This window comes from Amblyraja radiata, chromosome 2 (assembly GCF_010909765.2).
Source record: "Amblyraja radiata isolate CabotCenter1 chromosome 2, sAmbRad1.1.pri, whole genome shotgun sequence".
NCBI classification, from domain to species: Eukaryota; Metazoa; Chordata; class Chondrichthyes; order Rajiformes; family Rajidae; genus Amblyraja; species Amblyraja radiata.
The window spans coordinates 118343856-118363369 of NC_045957.1; the positions used below are offsets into that span (position 1 = coordinate 118343856).

The following is a 19514-nucleotide window of genomic DNA, read 5'->3' on the forward strand; positions in this document are numbered from 1 at the left end:
ACTGACCTTTCTGTCCGGGGCCTCCTCCATTGTCAGAGTGAGGCCCAACACAAATTGGAGGAACAGCACCTCGCACTTCGCTTAGACAGCTTAAACCCCAGCGGTATGAACATTGACGTCCCTAACTTAAGATAGCCCTTGCTTTCCCTCTCTCTCCATTCACTCCCCCTTCCCAGTTCTCCCACCAGTCTTACTGTCTCCGACTACATTTTATCTCTGTACCACCCACTCCCCTGACATCAGTCTGAAGAAGGGTCTCGACTCGAAACGCCACCCATTCCTTCTCTCCAGAGATGCTGCCTGTCCCGCTGAGTTACTACAACTTTTTGTATCTACAATATTTATCTGCATGTTTTTAATTTTAAATTGAGGTATATATTTTAAATACGGAAAGAACCTTCCCTGCTCCATTTAATGTGTCGCTTCTGCCCCCAAACAATAACAATGCAAGTTACAGATTCCTCTGAAAGTTATAATCAGTTAAGGTGGTAGAGTTGCTGCCTTACAGCGCCAGAGACCCGGTTCGATCCCGACTACGGGTGCTTGTCTGTACGGAGTTTGTACGTTCTATACGTGGAGCGAAGGAATAGGTGACGTTTCGGGTCGGGACCCTTCTTCAGACTCTTCAGGCCCGAAACGTCACCTATTCCTTCGCTCCATAGATGCTGACTCACCCGCTGAGTTTCTCCAGCTTTTTTGTCTATCTTCGATTTTTCCAGTATCTGTAGTTCTTTCATAAACTGAATCTAGAGATGTGCGTTTTCACACTTCTGTCCCTCTTACCTGATGGGAGAGGGGAGAAGAGGGAGTGGCCAAGGTGCGACGTCCCTGATTATGCTGCTGGCCTTGTAGATGGAGTCAATAGAAGGGAGGTTGGTTTGTGTGATGGACTGGGCTACGTCCACAACACCCTACCACTATGCTGGTGGCTTTGCCGAGGCAGCGTTAAGTGGAGCCAATGGAAGGGAGGCTAGTTCAGTTCAGTTCACGTAATTGTCTTGTGTACCGAGGTACAATGAAAAGCTTTTGTTGCGTGCTAACCAGTCAACGGAAAGAAAATACATGATTACAATTGAACCATTTACAGTGTACAGATACATGATAAGGAAATAACGTTTAGTGCAAGGTAAAGCCAGCAAAGTCTGATCAAGGATAGTCCAAGGGTCACCAATGAGGTAGATAGTAGTTCAGCACTGCTCTCTGGTTGTGGTGTGATGATTCAGTTGCCTGATAACAACTGGGAGAAGAGTTTGCGTGATGGTCTGGGCTATGTTCTCAGCTCTTTTATTGTGCTGGTGGCTTTGTCGACGCAGAGTGAACTGTAGATGGAATCAATGGAAGGGAGACACAAAATCCTGGAGCAACTCAGCGGGACAAGCAGCATCTCTGGAGAGAAGGAATGGGTGACGTTTTAGGTCGAGACACTCGGAACCCATTCCTTCTCTCCAGAGATGCTGCCTGTCCCGCTGAGCTACTCCATCCAGCATTTTGTGTCTTATCTTCAACAGAAGGGAGGTTGGTTTGCGTGATGGTCTGGGCCGCGTCCACAACTCTCTGCCATTAAGCTGGTGGCCTTCCCGAGGCCGTGTTGCGTGCAGACGGTATATTGACGTCTTTCTCTGCCCTAGGAGGATGTGAGCTGGACCTGGCACGGTTTTACCAGCTGATCAACGACATGGGCGGCATGCAGCAAGTGACGGACCTCAAGAAGTGGAGCAAGCTGGCGGACCTCCTGCGGATCCCCAAGAGTGCACAGGACAGGTTGGCCAAGCTGCAGGAGGCCTACTGCCAGTTCCTCCTCTCCTACGACTCCCTCTCGCAGGAGGAGCATCGGCGGCTGGAGCGGGAGGTGCTGAAGGAGAAGGAGAGCCTGGAGAAGAAGAAGGGCCCGCTGGAGGCCCACTCGGACAGCACCTACAAGTCCCAATCCCTGCCCAGGTTCGAGCCAAAGAACGGGCTGGTCAACGGCCTGGTGCACAAAAACGGCTTCCGCAAGAGGCTGAAGGAGATCACGGATGCTGAGCTGAAGACAGGCAGGCGGCGACTGTTCCCTCAGGAAAAGAAGAGTGAAGAAGACAACGAGGTTCTCAGCGACTTGTACAAGTGTACATACAAGGTGCGTGCTCTCGAGGACTTTTTAGCGCTCGGTTTTGGGGACATGGTGTGGAAACGGGCCCGCCGGCCCGCCAAGACTGTGCTGACCAACGAAAACATTGAAAATAGGTGCAGGTGCGGCCCTTAGAGCCAGTACCGCCATTCAATATGATCATGGCTGATCATCCTAAATCAGTATCCTTCTCCCCATATCCCTTGATTCCCTTAGCCCTAAGAGCTATATCTAACTCTCTCTTGAATACATCCAGTGAATTGACCCTCCACTGCCTTCTGAGGCAGAGAATTCCACAGATTCATAACTCTCTGGGTAAAAAAGATTTTCCTCGTCTCAGTCCTAAATGGCCTACCCCTTATTCTTAAACTGTGACCCCTGGTTCTGGACTCCCCCAACAAGGGGAACATTTTTCCTGCATCTAGCCTGTCCAATCCCTTAAGAATTTTATATATTTCTATAAGATCCCCTCGCAACCTTCTAAAATTCCAAGGAATACAACCCAAGTTGATCCATTCTTTCACCCCCATATACTAGCACTATCCTACACACTTTAGAGATACAATGCGGAAACAAGCCCTTCTGGCCAACGAGACTGTGCCGACCAGCGACCACCTCGTACACTCGCACTATCCTACACACTTTAGACTTCAGAGATACAGCGTGGAAACAAGCCCTGCAGCCATTGATGGGTAGAATTGTTGCCTTACAGCACAAGAGACCCGGGATAAGGTCCCACATAGGAGATGCATTTGATAAGGTCCCACATGGGAGCTTAGTGGGCAAAAAAAATTAGAGCACATGATATTGGGAATAGGGTGCTGACATGGATAGAAAATTGGTTGGCAGACAGGAAACAAAGAGTAGGGATTAACATGTGTTCAAGAAGGAACTGCAGATGCTGGAAGATCGAAGGTACACAAAAATGCTGGAGAAACTCAGCGGGTGCAGCAGCATCTATGGAGCGAAGGAAATAGGTGACGTTTCGGGCCAAAACCCTTCTTCAGACTGATGGGGGGTGGGGGGGAGAAGGAAGGAAAAAGGGAGGAGGAGGAGCCCGAGGGCGGGGGGATGGGAGGAGACAGCTCGAGGGTTAAGGAAGGGGAGGGGACAGCAAGGGCTAGCAAAACTGGGAGAATTCAATGTTCATGCCATCCGGACGCAAGCAACCCAGGCGGAATATGAGGTGCTGTTCCTCCAATTTCCGGTGTTGCTCTCTCTGGCAATGGAGGAGACCCAGGACAGAGAGGTCGGATTGGGAATGGGAGGGGGAGTTGAAGTGCTGAGCCACCGGGAGTTCAGGTAGGTTATTGCAGACTGAGCGGAGGTGTTCGGCGAAACGATCGCCCAACCTCCGCTTAGTCTCCCCGATGTAAATCAGCTGACATCTAGAGCAGCGGATGCAGTAGATGAGGTTGGAGGAGATACAGGTGAACCTTTGTCGCACCTGGAACGACTGCATTAGCAAATTTGCAGATGACACAAAGCTGGGTGGCAGTGTGAACTGTGAAGAGGACGCTATGAGGATGCAGGGTGACTTGGACAGGTTGGGTGAGGGGGCAGATGCATGGCAGATGCAGTTTAATGTTGATAAGTGTGAGGTTATCAACTTTGGTGGCAAAAACAGAAAGGCAGATTATTATCTAAATGGAGTCAAGTTGGGAAAAGGGGAAGTACAACGGGATCTGGGGTCCTTGTTCATCAGTCAATGAAAGTAAGCATGCAGGTACAGCAGGCAGATGGCATGCTGGCCTTTATAACAAGAGGAGTTGAGTATAGGAGCAAAGAGGTCCTTCTGCAGTTGGACAGGGCCCTAGTGAGACCACACCTGGAGCATTGTGTGCAGTTTTGGTCTCCCAATTTGAGAAAATACATTCTTGCTATTGAGGGAGTGCAGCGTAGGTTCACCAGGTTAATTCCCGGGATAGCGGGACTGTCATATTTTGATAGAATGGAGCGGCTGGGCTTGTATACTCTGGAAATTAGAAGGATGAGAGGGTATCTTATTGAAACGTATAAGATTATTAAGGGTTTGGACACACAATCAATCAACAATCAACAATCAGTTTTATTCGTCACATTGCACATAAAGTGCAAGTGAAATGAATTTGTCATCAGCGGTACAATGATAAAGAACACACAATACACAATAAAAATTTAACACAAACATCCACCACAGCATTCATCACTGTGGTGGAAGGCACAAAATTTGGCCAGTCCTCCTCCATCTCCCCCCGTGGTCGGGACCAGAGTCCAGAGTCAGTCCAGGATCGGCTCTTCCTCGCCGGAGACCGCGGCTTTAGGTTGGTGTAGGCCGCAGGCCGGCGGTCGAAGATTTAAAGTTCCCACCGCAGCCAGAAGCACCGCGGACCGCAGAGCCGGCGGTCGAAGGTCCCCTCTAGGGGTGATGGTAAGTCCATACCGCGCCCGCGGTAGAAGTTGGCCGCGGGCCGGCGGTGGAAGCTCCTTCTTCCCCCGGGTCCCCCACGAGGGCTGCAGACGCCGCGCCAGCTGGAGCTGTGCAGACCGCGGCTTCAGGCTGCCGGCTACCGCGGGCCAGCGAAACGGACGCTCCCCTCCAGCGAGCCCCAGCGAGGGCTCGCCTGCTCCACGCCGAGTCCGCACTGCACCCGCCGCTGAAGCCCCGGGCGCGTCTCCGGGAAAGGCCGCCCGATCCTCGTTGTTAGGCCACGGGGGAGGCGACCTGGAAAAGGTTGCCTCTCCGTGGAGGAGGCGACCGAAACGGTTTCCCCCTCACCCCCCCACACCACCCCCCACACAAGACACACAAAAAAACACAAAAAAATATACTTTAAAACATACTAAAAAAACAAAAAAAGTTGGGGGAAAACGGACACGCTGCTGACAGAGCGCCAGCCTGCAGCGCCCCCACCGGCCCCACAAGAGGCAGGAAACATGTTCCCGATATTGGGGGAGTCCATAAATGTTTAAGAATAAGGGGTAAGCCATTTAGAATGGAGATGAGGAAAAACTTTTCGCATAGAGTATTGTGAGTGTGGATGCTTTCAAGAGAGAGCTAGATAGGGCTTTTAAAGATAGCAGAGACAGGGGATATGGGGAGAAGGCAGGAACGGGGTACTGATTGTGGATGATCAGCCATGATCACATTGAATGGCGGTGATGGCCTGAAGGGCCGAATGGCCTCCTCCTACACCTATTGTCTATTGGGACAGACCCTGAGTACGGGTGTTGTCTGTACGGAGTTTGTACGCTCTACCCGTGACCTGCGTTGGTTTTGTCAAATGGCTGTCTGGTATCTTGACAATTTCTTTGCCATTTACTGACTTACATGTAATCCCCAAAGAATACCTCTTGGCTTCTGAATGAATCGTCCGACCCGAAACGTCACCTTACCCATGTTCTCCACAAATGCTTCCTGATCTGCTGAAATACTCCAGCACGTTGTGTCTTCTTTCATAAACCAGTATCTGCAGATTATTGTTTCCACATAACTCCAACTCATTCCGAAGAAGGGTCCCGACCCGAAACGTCATCTATACATGTTCTCCACAGATGCTGCCTGACCCGCTGAGTTGATCCAGCACTTTGTGTAGGAAGGAACTGCAGATGCCTGTTCACACCAAAGATAGACACAGAAAGCTGAAGTTACTCAGCGGGTCAGGCAGCAGCTCTGGAGAAAAGGAATAGGGTCAAGACCCTTCTTCAGACCAACACGTGGTATTTTTCTGGAAAACAATTCAATACAATAATACAATACCATTTATTTGTCATTTGAACCTCACATGAGGTTCAAACAAAATTTGTTTTCTGCAGTCATACAAGAAAAGAACCAAAACACACACCAACACAATTTACACATCCTCCTCACTGTGATGGAAGGCAACGTCTTGTCTCTCCCCTGCTCTCCATTCTTCTCCCGATGTCAAAGTCAAAGCCCCCGGCGGGCGCTAGCAAGTCCGCGGCCATTTAAAGCCGCGCCGGGCGATGTAAGGCCCCGCTCCAGATCATTTTCAACCCCGCTATTCGGGCGGGAGAAGTCGCCTTTGCCCCGCAAAGCAGTCTCCCACCGGGGACCCGCGAGCTCCCGGTGTCACCATCCACTGGAGTCGGGTCGCAGCCGCGATGGTAGGTCCGCAGCTCCGCAGGCTCCATGACTTGAGTCCCCAGGTCGTTCCGGTTGGAGGCCGCTCCACGGTGCTAGGCCCCAACGACAACGGAGACCCGACAAGGAAAAGGTCGGGTCCCCGTGCAGGGAAGAGATTTAAAAGTTTCCCCACCCCCTCCCCCCCCCATACATACACATTTAAAAGCCCACTACAAACTATACCCTCAATGGGACAATAAAATTAAAATAAATTAAAAAACAGACAGACTGCAGAGGCCGCTGCGACGTCGGTCGCGCCGCCCACCCATATGATGGGAAGGATGTTGTCAAGCTGGATAGTGTACACAGAAGAAAGACACAAAAAGCTGGAGTAACTCAGCGGGACAGGCAGCATCTCTGGAGAGAACGAATGGGTAACGTTTCGGGTCAAGGATGTAGCCAGGGCTAGATGGTCTGAGCTATAGGGAAAGGTTGAGTAGGCTGGGTAGTTGTGTGATGGTTGGGGCTGCGTCCACAACTATACAATTTCTTAAGGTCTTGGATGAAGCTGTTCCAAAACCAAGCTGTGATGCATCCCCACAAAATGCTTTTAAATGCTTCACTCCAAAGACGTACAGGTTTAGTAGGTTAATTGGCTCTGGTAAATGTAAATTGTCCTGAGCGTGTGTAGGGTAATGTTAATATGTGGGGATCGCTGGTCGGTGCAGACTCGGTGGGCAGAAGGGCCTGTTTCCGCGCTGTATCTCTAAACTAAACTAAACCACAGGACGCACGTTAGTCTAGCTCTCTTCTCATTGATGCGGTCTGCAGTCATTGGCAGCGTTTCATACTCTAAATGATCCATTTTCAGAATTTATTGATTAATTTGCCAACATTTGATATCTGGAGATTAAACGGCCTTGTACTTTCACATCCTTTTAATTGAGAGAATCAATCATAAAACTAGTTGGCAGTACGACGGTAGGAAATGAGTCAGTCCTGGGAGTCGTTTCACTTGCTGACTAACCTCATTCTGATCTCATCCACTCATCAATCCCTACAACAAAGAACATGAAATCTAAATCCATCATGTCATCAGTCTCAGGGGTGGCATGATGGCGCAGCGGTAGAGTCACTGCCTCAAAGCACCAGAGACCCTGGTTCGATCCTGACTACGGGTGCTGTCTTGTACGGTGTTTGTTCATTCTCCCCGTGACCTGCGTGGCTTTTCTCCGAGGTCTTCAGTTTCCTCCCACACTCCAAATTCGTACAGGTTTGTAGGTTAATTAGCTTGGTATCAATGTAAAAATTGTCCGTAGTGTAGGATGGGGTTAATGTGCGGGGATCGCTGGTCGGTGCGGACTCGCTGGGCCAAAGGGCCTGTTTCTTGCTGTATCTCCAAACTAAACTAAACTTCGAGTTACAGTGCCCTCAATAATGTTTGGGACAAAGACTCATCATTTATTTATTTGCCTCTGTACTCCACAATTTGAGATTTGTAATAGAAAAATAATCACATGTGGTTAAAGTGCACATTGTCAGATTTTATTAAAGGGTATAAAAATAGCATTTATTCAAATTATTGAAGATACTGGTTCAATTATCTTCATTGATGATACAACTGCTGATGGTAGTAGCATAATGAATTCTGAAGTGTATAGACAGATCCTATCTGCTCAAGTTCAAACAAATGCCTCAAAACTCATTGGCCGGTGGTTCATTTTGCAGCAAGACAATGATCCCAAACATACTGCTAAAGCAACAAAGGAGTTTTTCAAAGCTAGAAAATGATCAATTCTTGAGTGGCCAAGTCAATCACCCGATCTGAACCCAATTGAGCATGCCTTTTATATGCTGAAGAGAAAACTGAAGGGGACTAGCCCCCAAAACAAGCATTAGCTAAAGATGGCTGCAATACAGGCCTCGCAGAGCGTCACCAGAGTGGCGGCACGGTGGCGCAGCGGTAGAGTTGCTGCCTTACAGCGAATGCACTGCCGGATACCCGGGTTCGATCCCGACTATGGGTGCTGTCTGTACGGAGTTTGTACGTTCTCCCGGTGACCTGCGTGGGTTTTCTCCGAGATCTTCGGGTTCCTCCCACACTCCAAAGATGTACAAGTATGTAGGTTAATTAGCTTGGTAAATGAAAAATTTGTCCCTAATGGGTATAGGATAGTGTTAATGTGTGGGGATCGCTGATCGGCACAGATCCGGTGGACCAAAAGGGCCTGTTTCCACGCTGTATCTCTAAAAAACTAAAAGACACCCAGCAACTGGTGATGTCCATGAATCGCAGACTTCAAGCAGTCATTGCATGCAAAGGATATGCAACAAAATTCTAAGCAAGACTACTTTCATTTACATGACATTGCTGTGTCTCAAACATTATGGTGCCCTGAAATAGGGGGACTATGCTGTAATTTCTACAAGGTGAAACCAACCTTCCTTACAATGCTATTTACGACAGTGATCGCAACTTCTACTGAAGTGTGAATGGCCGTTGGCTCGCTAGACGCTCATCCGCCCTTTGACATCTCTTGTTTTTGGTCCTGCTGGGGGTTCACAGCCCCCTCCTCACCTGGCAAACCCGGTGGGGGAGACGGTCTGAGCAGGTAGCACGGGGTCACATGGTACCCGTGGCTGGGGGAACTCCTCCCGACCAAAATAGCCTCTATTAAAATCTGACGATGTGCACTTTAACCACATGTGATTTTTTTTTTCTATTACAAATCTCACGTTTAGGAGTACAGAGGCGAATATATATAAACGATGGGTCTTTGTCCCAAACATTATGGAGGGCACTGTATCTCTGCTTTTCCATCCAAGCTCTCTCTGATTTGTTCCACTGCTGGTGGTCTCTCCCCCAATCTCTCCCTCAGTACCTTCACCCTCAATCCTCCCCTCCCCCACCACCCTTTCCCCTCCACTTCCTCCATCTCCCCTCTCTCCCCCTCCATCTCCCCTCTCTCCTGGATACCCCGCAAAAAAAAGAACCCCTCCCTCCCTTTCCTCTCCAGGGACCCCCCCCTCCCCCCCCTTCCCCCGTTCCGGCCCGGGAACTTCAACCACCCCTCCCCCTTCACCCCCTCCCCCCTCGTCAAACTCCACTTCCTCCCCCACCTACCCCTCTCTCCCCCTCCCTCTGTCTCCCCCAGTTCTCCCCTTCCCCCTCTCCTCGCCCTCTCCCACCTCGCCCTCTTCCACCTCCCCTCTCCTACACCTCTCATCCCGCTCCCCCCTCTCTCATCTTCCCCCCCTCCTCTTCCCCCTATCCCCCTTCCTCTTTGGGTCTTTGCACATCCCCAATCCTTTCTACTCGTGACTTTAAATTACATTTCATGTTTCTGTATTTTGTGTTTTATGATTGTTGGCAGATCAATTTCCCTCCTGGGATAGACAATAGACAACAGGTGCAGGAGTAGGCCATTCGGCCCCTCGAGCTAGCACCGCCATTCAATGTGATCATGGCTGATTGCTGGTGGTCTCTCCCCCAATCAGTACCCCGTTCCTGCCTTCTCCCCATATCCCCTGACTCAGATATCTTTAAGAGCCCTATCTAGCTCTCTTGAAAGTATTCAGGGAACCGGCCTCCACCGCCCTCTGAGGGAAAGAATTCCACAGACTCACAACTCTCTGTGTGAAAAAGTGTTTCCTCACCTCTGTTCTACGGCTTACCCCTTATTCTTAAATAAATAAAGTTGTATCGTATCGTTATCTCTGATCGTTAAACCAATTTCCCTCTTTGTTTGTGCGCAGGGGCGATCTGTGTCGCTAACTACGTTCTATCGGACTGCTAGAAACACGATGAACATGTGCTTTAGTAAGGAGCCGACAGCAGCTGAAGTGGAGGTAGGAGCGTGTAGCATTGTATGTCAGTCTGGCGTTACCTTTCATTGACACATTGCAGGCCGAGCCAGTGGACGGAGCAACAGTTTATAGAGTCATAGGGCGCGGAAACAGGCTCTTCCACCCGAGTACCCGATGCACAGAGTCTCTTGCCCAGAGTAGGGGAATCGAGGACCAGAGAACATAGGTTTAAGGTGAAGGGGAAAAGATTTAATAGGAATCTGAGGGGCAAACTTGGCCACAAAGCCATATAACCATATAACCATATAACAATTACAGCACGGAAACAGGCCATCTCGACCCCTCTAGTCCGTGCCGAACACATAATCTCCCCTAGTCCCATCCTTCAATCCCCTTGTCCAAATCATTAATATACAACGTGAAGAGTAGCGGCCCCAGCACCGACCCCTGCGGAAATCCGCTAGTCACTGGCAGCCGGCCAGAGAAAGCCCCCTTTATTTCCACTCTTTTCCTTCTGCCATCCAGCCAACCTGCTATCTATGCTAGTATCTGCCCTTTGATACTATGGGCTATCATCTTCCTTAGCAGCCTCACTTGTGGCACCTTATCCAAGGCTTTCTGAAGATCTACGTAAACAAGTACTGACTCTCCTTTGTCTGTCCTGCTATTTACTTCTTCAAAGAATTCCAGCAAATTTGTCAAGCACGACCTCCCCTTCACAAAGCCATGCTGACTTTGGCCTATTCTACTTTGTGAACTTCTAAGTACTCCGTAACCTCCTCCTTTATAATGGACTCTAAAATCTTACCAACCACCAAAGTCAGACGAACCAGCCTATATATCCCACTATTCTGCCTTGCTCCTTTTTTGTGCAGCGGGGTAATATTGGCAACTGGTAATCTAGTGATCCTTGAAATATCACTGTCTATGTATGCCTCCATAATCTCTTAAGCCACCTCTTTCAGAACCCTGGGGTGCAGTCCATCTGGTCCAGGTAATTTATCCACCTTCAGCCCTTTCAGTTTCCCAAGCACCTTCTCCCCAGTAATAGCCACTCCACTAAATTCCACCCCCGGACTCTCTTGAATTTCGGGCATTTTGCTGGTGTCTTCCACTGTGAAGCTGGTGCAAAAAAGTTATTCAACTCCTCTGCCATTCCTTTATTTCCCCATTATCACTTCTCCTGCATCATTCTCCAGCGGTCCAATGTCCGCTCTTGCCTCTTTCTTACTCTTTAAATAAGTGAAGAAACTCTTGCTATCCACTTTTACATTTATGGCGAGCTTACCTTCGTATTTCATCTTTTCTCCCCGTATTGCTTTTTTAGTTACCTTCTGTTGTTCTTTAAAAGCTTCGCAATCCTCTGGCTTCCACTAATCTTTGCTACATTGTACGCCTTCTGTTTTTGTTTTATACTGTCCTTGACTTCCCTTGTTAAAGCCCTGTCCCACGGTACGAGTTCATTCCAAGAGCTCTCCCGAGTTTAAAAAAAATTAAACTCGTGGTAAGCACGGAGAATGAACGTAGCGGGTACGTCGGAGCTCGGGGACGTCTCTTAGCGCTAACGGCAGGTACTCGGGAAGACTCGCTAACGGCAGGTAAGCACGGGAAGACTCGTGAAGATTTTTCATCATGATGAAAAATGTCCACGAGAGCCCCGAGTACCGATGAGTGGCCATTACCGTAAATCTCCGAGTTCGAATCAGGGCAAACTCGAGAGAGCTCTTGGAATGAACTCGTACCGGGAACAGGGCTTTTAGCCACGGTTGCCTCTTTCTTCCCCTAGAATTTTTCTTCCTCTTTGGAATGAAAAGATCCTGCATCTTCCGGATTATTCTCAGAAATTCCTGCCATTGCTGTTCCACCGTCACCCTTGCCAGGGTCCCTTTCCAGTCGACTTTGGCCGGCTCCTCCCTGATGTCTCTGGTCCCCTTTGCTCAGTTGCAATACCGACACATCCGATATCACCTTCTCCTTCTCCAATTGCAGATTAAAAATTATCATATTGTGGTCGCTGCCTCCTAATGGTTCCTATACCTTGAGTTCCTTTATCAAATCCGGTTCATTACATAACACTAAATTCAGAATTGCCTTTTCTCTAGTAGGCTCCACTACAAGCTGCTGTAAGAATCCAACTCGGAGGCACTCCACAAACTCCCTTTCTTGGGGTCGAGTAACAACACATTCTATCTTATTTTAACCTAACGCCGTGCATAATCATGAAAGTTTTTTTGTTTTAGAGATACAGCACGGAAACAGGCCCTTCAGCCCACCGAGTTCGCACCGACCAGCGATCCCCGCACATTAACAAAAGCCTACACACACTAGGGACAATTTACACTTATACCAAGTATACAAACTCAAGTCAATTCATCTACAAACCTGTACGTATTTGGAGTGTGGGAGGAAACCGAAGATCTCGGAGAAAACCCACATCCTTAGCAGCCTCACTTGTGGCACCTTATCCAAGGCTTTCTGAAGATCTACGTACAGACAGCGCCCGTAGCTGGGATTGAACCCGTGTCTCTGGCACTGCCAAATTTATTTTCCCCGGAAGTTTTTATTTTTTAGTCGAAATGCAGTTAGTGCAGTTTTGGTCTCCCAATTTGAGGAAGGACATTCATGCTATTGAGGGAGTGCAGCGTAGGTTCACCAGGTTAATTCCCGGCATGGCGGGACTGTCATATGCTGATAGAATGGAGCGGCTGGGCTTGTATTCTCTGGAATTTAGAAGGATGAGAAGGGATCTGATTGAAACATACAAGATTATTAAGGGTTTGGACACGCTAGAGGCAGGAAACTTGTTCCCGATGTTGGGGGAATCCAGAACCAGGGGCCACAGTTTAAGAATAATGGGTAAGCCATTTAGAACGGAGATGAGGAAAAACTTTTTCACACAGAGAGTTGTGAGTGTGTGGAATTCTCTGCCTCAGAGGGCGGTGGAGGCTGGCTCTCTGGATGCTTTCAAAAGAGAGCTAGACAGAGCTCTTAAAGATAGCAGAGTCAAGGGATATGGGGAGAAGGCAGGAACGGGGTACTGATTGTAGATGATCAGCCATGATCACATTGAATGACGGTGCTGGCTCGAGGGACCGAATGGCCTACTCCTGCACCTATTGTCTATTGAATCGTGTAATTTTTGCGAATTATGAATTAACATTAAATATTTGCCATCATTATCTATTGTCACTAAATTCCTCGCTCAACTTTAATCATTAGAGTCCAGATACTTATGTAATTGGCAAGATTAGCAGGTGCATGGTTCCTTGAAGGTGGAGTCACAGGTAGTTAGGGTGGTCAAAAAGGATTTTGGCACATTGTCCTCATCAGTCAGAGTATTGAGTAAAGAAGTTGGGAGGTCATGTTGCAGAATGACTCTAGTCTGAAGTCAGCTAGAGGATTAATCGAACGTTGTGCCAAAACTGGTTCTTATCTACCTCAGTGAGTTGAGCATTATATCAAGTATGTTAAACACAGGACAGTTTAGTTGTTTGATAACAGAAGAAATTATCCCTGAATCTGCAGGCGCCTGTATCTATTGAGGGGAGAAGAGGGATTGACCGGGGGTGAGACTGGTCCTTGATTAATGCTGCTGGCCATGCTGAGGCAGCATTAGTGAGGTGTAGACAGAGTCAATGGAAGTGAGGTTGGTTTGTGTGATGGTCTGGGTTGCGTCCACAATTCGCTGCAATTTCCTGTGGTCTTGGATGGAGCTGTTCCCGATAAAATGCTTTCTATGGTACATCTGTAGAAGTTGGTGAGAGTTGTTGGGGACTCGCCAAATTTCCTACGCCTCCTGAGGAAGTAGAGGACGTTGGTGTGCTTTCTTGGCCACTGCTTCGATGTGGCTGGTCTAAGACAAATTACTGGTGATATTTTAGTTTAGTTTAGAGATACAACGTGGAAATCGACCCCAATGGTCCGCTGAGTCCATGCCGACCATCGATCACCCATACACTACTTCCATGTTATCCCACTTGTCGCATCCTACGCACTAGGGGCAATTTATAGAAGCCAACTAACCTAAATACCACATTGTCCATGGAATGTGGGAGGAAACCAGAGCACCCGTAGAAAACACACGCGGTCACGGGGAGAACGTACAAACTCAACATAGACAGGACCGATGGTCAGTACAGAACTTAGGTCTCTGTTGCTGTGAGGCAGTAACTCTACCGCTGCGCCTGCTGTACAACCTTGTCAGGCAATCCTTGTTCAGATAACACAAACAAAGTTTATTCTCAGTGTTCGAGGCACACAGCATGGAAACAGGCCCTTCTGACAAAGAGGCCCCATCTAAGTAATCCCATTTGCCAGCTTTTGGCCCATATCCCTCGAAATCTTTTCTACCAGTACCTATAAGAGTACCTATACAGGGACCGTTTCCTCCCAGCTGTTATCAGGCAACTGAACCATTCTATCAATAACAAGGGAGTTGTCCTGACCTACCATCTACCTCATTGGAGACCCTCGGACTATCTTTGATTTGACTTTACCGGACTTAGAAACATAGAAATTGGGTGCAGGAGTAGGCCATTCGGCCCTTCGAGCCTGCACCGCCATTCAATATGATCATGGCTGATCATCCAACTCAGTATCCTGTACCTGCCTTCTCTCCATACCCCCTGATCCCTTTAGCCACAAGGGCCACATCTAACTCCCTCTTAAATATAGCCAATGAACTGGCCTCAACTACCTTCTGTGGTAGAGAATTCCAGAGATTCACCACTCTCTGTGTGAAAAATGTTTTTCTCATCTCGGTCCAAAAAGATTTCCCCCTTATCCTTAAACTGTGACCCCTTGTTCTGACCTCCCCAACATCGGGAACAATCTTCCTGTATCTTGCCTGTCCAACCCCTTAAGAATTTTGTAAGTTTCTATAAGATCCCCCCTCAATCTTCTAAATTCTAACGAGTACAAGCCGAGTCTATCCAGTCTTTCTTCATATGAAAGTCCTGACATCCCAGGAATCAGTCTGGTGAACCTTCTCTGTACTCCCTCTACGGCAAGAATGTCTTTCCTCAGATTAGGAGACCAAAACTGTACGCAATACTCCAGGTGTGGTCTCACCAAGACCCTGTACAACTGCAGTAGAACCTCCCTGCTCCTATACTCAAATCCTTTTGCTATGAATGCTAACATACCATTCGCTTTCTTCACTGCCTGCTGCACCTGCATGCCTACTTTCAATGACTGGTGTACCATGACACCCAGGTCTCGTTGCATCTCCCCTTTTCCTAATCGGCCACCATTCAGATAATCTTCACTTTATCTTGCACTAAACGTTATTCAAGTTATCCCCTTTATCATGTATCTGTACACTGGGGCCGACTCAATTGTAATCATGTATTGTCTTTCCGCTGACTGGTTAGCACGCAACAAAAAGATTTTAACTGTACACGTGACAATAAACTAAACTGATCTATAACCTGTTGGAAAAAGTATAAAGCTGGCAGGTTTGGAAAGGACAATGCTAAAATGGACTTTGTGAGGTGAATGTTTCTGGATGCAGTCCACAAGCTACCATTTGGGTGGGAGGATATAGAGAGTAGATGTGCAGGGAAATTATATTCAGGTGCAAGAATCATGGAGCTCTGATACAGATAGGAAAAAAGAGCAATAATTGGATGTGTCATGGTGGCACAGCGGTAGAGTTGCTGCCTTACAGCACCGGAGACCAGGGTTAGATCCTGATTAAGGGGAGTTTTCTCTACAGAGTTTGGACATTGTCTCCGTGACTGCGTGGGTTTTCACCGGGTGCCCCGGTTTCCTCCCACACTCCAAAGGCGTTCACTTTGTAGGTTGATCCTAAACCTAATCCTGAAAATCAGTAACTGGGATTACATTGGCAGAGTTTAGATGGACACAAAATCCTGGCGTAACTCAGCAGGTCAGGCAGCAACCCTGGAGAGAAGGACTAGGTCATAAGCTCATAAGTAATAGGAGTAGAATTAGGCCATTCGGCCCATCAAGTCTACTCTGCCATTCAATCGTGGCTGATCTATCTCTCCCTCCGAACCCCATTCTCCTGCCTTCTCCCCATAACCTGTGACACCTGTACAATAGGTGATGTTTTTGGTGGAGACCCTTCTTCAGACGGTTCGTTCCTACGTACGGCAGAGTTTAATTTGACAGTTGAAGGGTAATGGTTCTGCAGTCCTCTTTTACATTCTCTGAGCCATTAACATAGAGTCATAGAATGATACAGCGTGGAAACAGGCCCTTCGGCCCAACTTGCCCACACAGGCCAACATGCCACATCTACACTAGTCCCACCTACCTGTGTTTGGTCCATATCCCTGTACTTGTCTAACTGTTTCAGAAACGTTGGGATAATCCATGCCTCTACTATCTCCTCTGGCAGCTCGGTCCATACACCCACCACCTTTTGTGTGAAATTTTATCCCTCGGATTCCTATTAAATCTTTCCCCCTTCACCTTGAACCTATGTCCTCTGGTCCTCGATTCCCCTACTCTGGGCAAGAGACTCTGTGCATCTACCCGATTTATTCCTCTCATGATTTTGTACACCTCTATAACATCACCCCTCATTCTCCTACACTCCAAGGAATAGAGACCCAGCTTACTCAGCCTCCTCCGATAGCTCAGGCCCTGAACTGAACACAATACTCTAAATGCGGCCTCACCAACATCTTACACAACTGCAACTCTCCCAACTTCTTAACGTCCTCTTTGTTTTCCTCCTCGTTACAGCAAGAATACTGGAGGGCGGTGGAGCAGAAGGATTCCCATGTGGCGGTGCACTCTGGCAAAGTGGACACGAAAGCACACGGGAGCGGATTCCCAGTTGCCAAATCCGAACCTTTTTCAAGGTAATGACACCCGCCTAAGCCAGAAGATGGCAGCGAATTGTGGACGTCACCCACAGGCCCATCACACGAAACAACCTCCCTTCCATCGACTCCATCTACACCACACGCTGCCTCAGCAAGGCCATCTATTCAATAATGGCTGATCTGTCTCTCCCTCCTAACCCCATTCTCCTGCCTTCTCCCCATAACCTCTGATACCCGTACTAATCAAGAATCTCTATCTCTGCCTTAAAAATATCCACTGACTTGGCCTCCACAGCCTTCTGTGGCAAAGAATTCCACAGATTCTCCACCCTCTGACTAAAGAAATGTCTCCTTATCTCCTTCCTAAAAGAACGTCCTTTATTACAGAGGCTGTAGACTCTCCCACTAGTGGAAACATCCTCTCCACATCCACTCTATCCAAACCTTTCACTATTCTGTATGTTTCAGTGATGTTCCCCTTCATTCTTCTAAACTCCAGCGAGTACAGGCCCAGTGCCAACAAACGCTCATCATAGGTTAACCCACTCATTCCTGGGAGCATTCTTGTAAACGCGCAAGTCAGCGTGCACCAAATACTTTTCACTGTACCTCGGTGCACATGATAGTAAACTGAACTGAACTGAAGACATGATGGTCCCATCCCGACCTGCCTGTCCCAGTTACTCTGTGGGGCTGAGCCAGTAGCATCAGCAGATCCAACTGGATACTGGATGATGTTGGTGACTTTTTGCCTGCTCTTCCCAGAGAAGGTTTAGTCTAGATTTTAGATCAGTTCAAGTTTAGAATTAAAGTTTGTGGTTTATGTTTGGAGTGTAGCTTGCGATATAGTTTGCAGTGTAGCTTAGGGTTTAAGATGAGGTTTAGAATGGAGTTGTTTGAAGTGTAGTTTGAAGTTTAGGATGGAGTTGAGGATGAGATTTAGTTGAGTGTTCAGTTTAGTGATACAACGTAGAAACAGGCCTTTCAGCCCACCGAGTCCACACCAACCATCGATCACCTGTACACTGGTCCTATGTTATCCCAATTTCGCATCCTACACACTAGAGGCAATCAACAGAAGCCAAAGAACCTACAGACCTGCACATCTTTGGAGTGTGGGAGGAAACCCGATCACCCGGAGAAAACCCACGGGGCCAACACCATAGTCGGGATCGAACCTGGGTCTCTGGCGTTGTGTAAAAATACACGTGGTCATTTTACCTCATCGGGACTTCCGCGGCCAATCGGCGAGTCGAATTTGCCCCCTGCGGCCAGGGTTCTGGAACACCGTTCCCGTAGCCGACTTCCGAGGCCGACTTTGTGGGCCGGTATCTCGCTCCCTCGGCGGCCTACGTGGAATGTTCCGGTACTGTTGGACTCCTCTCTGTTGGTCCGGCAAAACGGATAATCCAGAAAGGCTCTCGAACCAAGGGTGCCGGAAAACCGATGGTGGAGCTGTAGTAGCTAAGGTTTATTTTCATAAGGTTTTTCTTTCTTTCACTAGGCATGGATGGAACCTCACAGTCCTTCCTAATAATTCAGGGTCCATCCTGCGATATTTTGGTGCTTTGTCAGGTAAGGAATGTGTTTAGTTTAGAGATACGGGGTGGAAACATGCCCTTCGGCCCACCGAGTCCACGCCGACTAGCGATCACTCCGTACACTAGCACTATCCTGCACACACTAGGGACAATATATAATCTTTACCAAAGCCAATTAACATCCAGACCTGTACTTCTTTGGAGTGTGGGAGGAAACCGGAGCACCCAGAGAAGACCCATGCAGGTCACAGGGATGAACATACAAACTCTGTACAGACAGCATCCGTAGTCTGGATCGAAGCCGGGTCTCTGGCGCTGTAAGGCAGCAACTCTATCACTGCCTTAGTAACCACCCACCATGCTTTGGTAAACCAGCATCTTATAGAGGTGTACAATATCATGATTAGAATAGATTGGGTAGACACACAGAGTCTCTTGCCAAGCGTTGGGGCCTCGAGAACCAGAGGACATAGATTTAAGGCAATGGGTGAAAGATTTAATAAAATCTGAGGGGTAAAGTTTCACACAAATAGTGGCGGGTGTATGGAACAAGTTGCTGGAGGAGGTAGTTGATGCAGGTACTATTGCAACATTTAGGAACCATTTAGACAGGTACATAGGACAGGTTTGGAAGGAACTGCAGATGCTGGTTTACACTGAAGCCAGACACAAAAGGCTGGAGTAACTCAATGGGTCGGGCAGCATTTCTGGAGAAATGGGTTGGGTTGAGACCCTTCAGACTGAGAGTCGGGAGAGGGAAATGAGATATGAAAATGTACATAGAACAAATGAATGAAAGATATGAATGAAAAGAATGACATGGATACGAATAAAAGAAGATTAGATAGATATGTCAAACGCAGGTAGGTGGGACTAGTGTAGATGGGACGTCACATGTTGGTTGGTATGGGCAAGTTGGGCTGAAGGGCATGTTTTCATGCTGTAAGACTATGAGAGGATGAGCAGGCTGGGACTATTCCTTGAAGCGCAGGAGGATGAGGGATGATCTTTCAGAGGTGTATAAAATCATGAGGAATAGATCGGGTAAACGCACAGAGTTTCTTTCCCAGAGTAGGCAGGTGGGACTAGTGTAGATGGGACATGTTGATCGGCGTGGGCAAGTTGGTCGGATGGGCGTATGACTCCATCTCTATCTGCAGTTCTTTGTTATTACCAGAAGGGTGGGTGATTGCTGA

At 48.1% G+C, this 19514-nt stretch overlaps 1 protein-coding gene across 3 annotated transcripts in view; it reads left to right on the forward strand.

The window, feature by feature from the left end:
• jarid2 (jumonji and AT-rich interaction domain containing 2) overlaps window positions 1-19514 on the forward strand; it is a 336587-nt gene that overhangs the window by 285553 nt on the left and 31520 nt on the right. For all 3 annotated transcript variants that reach the window (XM_033014235.1, XM_033014236.1, XM_033014234.1), the window contains exons 8-11: window positions 1629-2116; window positions 9930-10022; window positions 16695-16813; window positions 18282-18352. In XM_033014235.1, the coding sequence (XP_032870126.1) occupies window positions 1629-2116; window positions 9930-10022; window positions 16695-16813; window positions 18282-18352 (771 nt within the window). The remainder of the gene's footprint in view (window positions 1-1628; window positions 2117-9929; window positions 10023-16694; window positions 16814-18281; window positions 18353-19514) is intronic.